At 43.9% G+C, this 5,466-nt stretch overlaps 1 protein-coding gene across 1 annotated transcript; it reads left to right on the forward strand.

Moving 5' to 3' along the window:
• Positions 1-418: 418 nt before the first annotated feature.
• LOC125425397 (paxillin-like) lies at positions 419-4,674 on the forward strand. Its single transcript, XM_048483007.1, has 3 exons — positions 419-481; positions 3,786-3,956; positions 4,331-4,674. The coding sequence occupies exons 2-3, from the start codon at positions 3,789-3,791 to the stop codon at positions 4,514-4,516; spliced, it is 354 nt and encodes a 117-aa protein (XP_048338964.1). The 5' UTR covers positions 419-481; positions 3,786-3,788; the 3' UTR covers positions 4,517-4,674.
• Positions 4,675-5,466: the final 792 nt, after the last annotated feature.

Genomic DNA, 5,466 nt, shown 5'->3' on the forward strand with positions numbered 1-5,466 from the left:
AAGTTGCAGATTAGTGAATGGCTTGAGCTCCATTCCGGCCAAGGAGTCAGTGGCTAAGCCAAGATTGGAATCTAGGATTTACCTGAACCCTCATCCAAACCTACCGTGTTTCCCTGAATATAAGACAGTGTCTTATATTAATTTTTGCTCCCAAAGATGTGCTATGTCTTATTTTCAGGGGATGTCTTATTTTTCTGTGTTCTGTTCATCAGGCATGCTTCCAAACAAAAACTTTGCTATGTCTTACTTTCGGGGGATGCCTTATATTTTGCACTTCAGCAAAACCTCTACTATGTCTTATTTTTCGGGGATGTCTTATATTAGGGGAAACAGGGTATGCAGGGGATTTTGCTGGTTCTGAAATGCATGTAGCTATAGTCTGGCAGCACTCATTACGAATTGTGCTTTGCAGGCCTTTTTCTCACCACCTTTGGACCACGGTTCTTGTATCCCTGCTGCCTGCCCACCCACCCCTGAGAAGGCAGGATATTTTCTCTCATTCCTACTCTAGCATGCCATGTGGAAAATGGTTTTCTTAGCATAGAAGTTGATTTATGGCATGAACAGAACTGGGGGAACGTACTTGTGATTTTTCTCGAAGCATGGCCTGCATATTTCTGAAACATACTTCTAAACTTAGAAGCATCAATGACTTCTTCAGGTTGGCATGAGTGCGCAGATCTTGTGGCATGACCTTTCTAAGGATGTCAGTTTGGCTTGAGAATGGGAGAAAAGGCAAGAAAAATTCTATCAGTTTAATGAGTTAAAGTATCCTGGCACGTTGCAGGCTTATATTGGAAGCTTACGGAGATCAGGACTCAAATAGAAAGCTTACATAATATCTCTAATGAAGAACGTGTGGGCTGGGAACGCATTGGAACTTCTTGTTTACTTTGCTCTGGTACTCGTGGCTGGGATGTTTGTTTGTCACTGGGATAATTGCTTTCTTGGCTCATATCGATGGAGTAGTACAGTTCTGGGGAAAAATGACACTTGTAAACTAAAGACTTGGAAATTGCCACATCTGGCAAGTAAAGATTGTTTCAAGTGACGAAATGGTACAGAACCCAGGCTTCCTTAATGTCATAGGTAATTAGGATAGGCACATTAAGTCAGGCAGATTATTTAAAAAATGTGGACTAGTAACACTGACTAACTTATTTGCACTTCTATTATAGCAATTACTATATAAATCTTGTCTGTATAAGTTCTTTTGGGTCCATAACTAATACCTGTGCAGAAGGACAGCATCCTGTGACTCTGTATAGAGCAACAGGTTTTATTGTGAGGGCTGTTGTATACACAAGCCTCCATCAGATATCTTCCTGATACCTAGTAAGGCTGTTAGTCCATGTAGACCGCAGTACCCACCAACACCTTTCCTGATGCCTGGCAAGTGTTTTTAGAAAGTGGGTGGGGCCAAGAGGGACTTCTGCTCAGCAAGACTTCGGATTGCACACTGCAGATTTGATTGACACTGCAATTTTTTTTTTAAAAAAAAGATTTGCTTTGGCTGCCACCATAGCACAAGGATCTTTGCTGTGTGACTGGAGGTAATCTGCAATAGCCATTTTGTGGCTGAGCTGACCATGCTGTGTCAATATTCCAATGGTGCCCATAGGCTCAAACAGTTTAAAGCCCCCTGATTTAGACTGTTCTCTACTCTGGCAGTGGGTCTCCAGGGTCTTGGGCCAAGAAAGGTCTTTGCAAATATCAGCTACCTGATTTTGGATACCTTTAAGGGTCACCGCGGGAAGTACATGTCTCTGAACCATGATATATAAAGTGTCCTTGTAAGGAGTTGCTCTAGATCACTGTGTGAAACTTGCTTTAATTTCTAGGACATGCAGGAGAGCTTGCTGGTATATTCCAAGTTACCTATCAGAGAGGGGCAATTTGGAGGGGCAATTTGGATTTTCCATCTTTGGACCAAACACCTTATGTGGGTTATGCACTTAGAGAATGTTGTTGGCATTTTTGGAAATCTGCTTCTAACTATAGAGGGTTTTTAGCTTGTATGGTCTGGCAGGGGGATTTTTATTTTGATGGCACTTGCAGAAAGCTGCCAGCAGAAACAAGACAGAAGAGAGGAGTTTGCCTCACACCAGACTTGGGAGTTTACGGCAGATTTGCATCAGGGACTTTCAAGATCTTGCTCATTCTCTTAATCATGATGCCACATCAGTTCCGAGAAATAACTGAAAGTATGCGGTTGAAAACCAGATGAAATCTCATAAGTTGATTCTCTGGTTGTGTGTATTGACAAAATGTCTAGCAGCCGAGAGCAGACCTTCCATGCCATTATATTCTGATGACGGCAGAAAGGTGGGCTATATAGTCTGTAAATAAACAAATGCCTTGTTGACTTGGTGACTGGATGGCACTTTCTACCACCACTAACTCTCACCCCACCCCCCAAGTAACTAGCAAGACCAGAATTATATGGGTTGCTGCTTTTTAGAAACAGCATTTGACTTATAATACCACCAAATTTTCGGTGTGTATGTATTTATTTTTTAGCAGAGCATACACATTCTTATTTGCCTTTATTATTATCATTATATCTACCTGTAAATTACACAGCTGGTCAGAGGCCTGTGGGGTCTCATGTCCCCAGGCGCACACCAGCTGGTCTCGTCAGGGGCGGAGAATCACCCCCCACACCCCTCCCCTCAGCCCCACCCTGCCAGGCTGCTCCTTCAGGTTTGCTCAGGTTTGTAATATCTGGGAAGGGAGATTGTGGGGAACTTCCCAGTTCTCTTTCTATCTTCCCCCTTGCAATTCTTCCCAGTCACCTCTGCTTATGAAGTACTATTATCCATAATTTATGCCCTAGTATTCCTCCTGTGACTCCAATGCACCATGCCAGAAGTTTGCTAAGTGCAGACTTTCAGTATTGTTAAATGTTGAGTGTGAATAGTTTTTCCTAGGAAAAGGCAGATGAGGCATTTTGTTTTCACGAGCCCTGAAGGGCAGAATGACTGCTTGAGACATGCTGATACGTTCATGTTTTTTCCATAGAAATTCATAACAATGTGCATGTGTGTATGTACAGGTCTGTTCATGTGTGAATTGGGCTTATGGGATACTTGGCCTTCTCCCATGGTTCCCTCCTTCCCCAGTCTTCATTGGAATAGCTGGCAGAAGATGAGGTGTAGTTTCTTGTCCCAAAAGAGAATATTTAAAAGCACAGAGCTCATAACTCGTATACTTAAAAGTGAAGTCACAGATTAAGTTCTGATTCATGTTGGAGATGTAATACTGTCTTAGCGGGTGGACTGAGGGCACATGATGCAGCATCTGTGGTAAAGCCGAACTGGTCCCAATCTGGTCAGTGCCTGAAGGGAATCCTGCGTACACTGCTCTGAATTCCACAATGGAAAAAAATGTGGTATATAAATATATCATGACTTCCCTGCACATTTTTGGCATTGTTTAATGACAAAGCAATTTGTTTTGGAAATTATCCTAACCTGTCTTTCTGGGAAACTTTCAACCTTTTATTTTCCATTAATTGCTGAGGGCATGCCTTTTGCTAATTCACAGTTGCCCTTGGAGATGTGCCAACCATTACCTTTCTTGGTTTGGGCTACTTGCTCTGACAAAATCCTTGAAATCTCTCCTTCTGGCCTAGATCCTTTATTCTTTGCTCCATTGTGTGTTTACATTATCTTCTCTTATTAACCAATGTCAAGAGACCACAAAGAGTCTTGATGGTCTTCTGTGGGGAAAGATCTTCAATATAATGCTCATCTTCTACTCTCTGGTTTGGCTGTCTCTTGCAGTTCATGTCCCAAGGGAAAAGTGGGAATAGCTACCCATCCTCTACTCCTCCGAAGCCTGGCAGCCAGTTGGACAGCATGCTTGGGAGCCTTCAATCTGACTTGAACAAACTTGGGGTAGCGACAGTCGCCAAAGGAGTCTGTGGGGCGTGCAAGAAACCAATCGCTGGGCAGGTGAGTAGAAGGGAACCAGCCCCCTTTGGGAGTCTTGAGCTGCACCTGGGAGGGCTGTTAAAATCAAATGGATGAACGGACTGGCGATGCTGAAGAAACTGAAGTACTCTATTTATCCACTGGCCAGGTACGCTGTAAGCTCCTCCAGTGACCTCTGCCCTGCCCCTGAGGGACTGCCCTCTCCTGAGATGATAGGTAATTCAGTTTTCATGCTATCCCAGTCCAGGGATCCACCCAAGTTAGTAGTAGTTTCTCTGATTAGCACTGAACTCTGCCTGCTGTGTTGTCATATGAGATGCCCACACCTGGAAGGTGAAGCATCTGCTGAAGCCAAGTCTCTCTTCTTTCCCCTCCTCTTCCCTCACCCCACTCAGGTTGTTACAGCGATGGGGAAGACGTGGCACCCTGAACACTTTGTCTGTACCCATTGCCAGGAGGAGATAGGGTCACGGAACTTCTTTGAGCGTGATGGCCAGCCATACTGCGAGAAGGACTATCATAACCTCTTCTCCCCACGCTGTTACTACTGCAACGGTCCCATCTTGGATGTGAGTCTCTGATCTGTGTGCATTTATGTTTACATATATATTCATTTATACCTAGCGTATCTGTTCAGTGGAGACTCAAAACAGCTTACAGTGTCATTCTGTCCTCCTCCATTTTATGTGCACCACCATCACCAGTGAGCTAGGTTAAGCTGTAAGAGAGCAAGATTGACCCAAAGTCACCCAGCAAGTTTCCATGGCAGACTGGGGATTTGAACCTGGGTCTCCAAGATCTTAATCCAACACTTCAACCTCTATGCCAAGCTGGCTCTTGCTACTCAGTAGGTGGGCTGTGCACTGTATCATTCTCTGATTAGCGCTTTGCTTATTCAGTAATTGCTGGCAGTCCAGGTCTGACCATCGTGTTGAAGTGTTTTATGATACTGGACATCCATATGCAAGGTTTTTTTAAAACCCCACCTTTCCATCATATATGGGGTTGGCTTCCAATGGATCTTTTGCTAATGGTGACACTTCCTCCCTGGAGTTTTCCCCTTTTGCAAAAGGTGATTGCCACGGGGTTAGTTAAGGTGCATCCAGGTGAGCCTCTTGCTATTACCCCCTTGCCATGGGGTAATAGCACTACCATTGGCAGCACAGACACATGGTATCCAATCCATGGCCTTCAAGTTGGTCTATGGAAACAGTACAGTGAATCAGAAGTGTACACCAGCCAATGACTTTTACTATGGTCATGGATTTAACAACAGTTAAATGTGTTCCAGTGGTTGTGAAGGCTTGAGCAGACAGATAACACAGCCATAAAACTATACAACAAAAGCAACTAAAACAACAGATAACACCCCAATATGAAACAGTTCAAGATGAGTGAACATTAAAGGCTCAGGCAGACAGAACTGATTGCTTGTGGTGCCAGGCAGGAGGAGGTGCCACAATAAAGAATAAACCACCTGGAGGGCCCAAAAAACACAGTGTAAAAGTATGTATAATCACAGCAAGTGATA

This window comes from Sphaerodactylus townsendi, unplaced genomic scaffold, assembly GCF_021028975.2.
Source record: "Sphaerodactylus townsendi isolate TG3544 unplaced genomic scaffold, MPM_Stown_v2.3 scaffold_382, whole genome shotgun sequence".
Taxonomy (NCBI): Eukaryota; Metazoa; Chordata; class Lepidosauria; order Squamata; family Sphaerodactylidae; genus Sphaerodactylus; species Sphaerodactylus townsendi.

Bases quoted from the DNA above. Each gene is read 5' to 3' on its own strand.
- LOC125425397 (XM_048483007.1), top strand. From the start codon at position 3,789: ATGTCCCAAGGGAAAAGTGGGAATAGCTACCCATCCTCTACTCCTCCG. The intron at 3,957-4,330 runs GTGAGTAGAAGG...CACCCCACTCAG, and splicing joins AGAAACCAATCGCTGGGCAG to GTTGTTACAGCGATGGGGAA.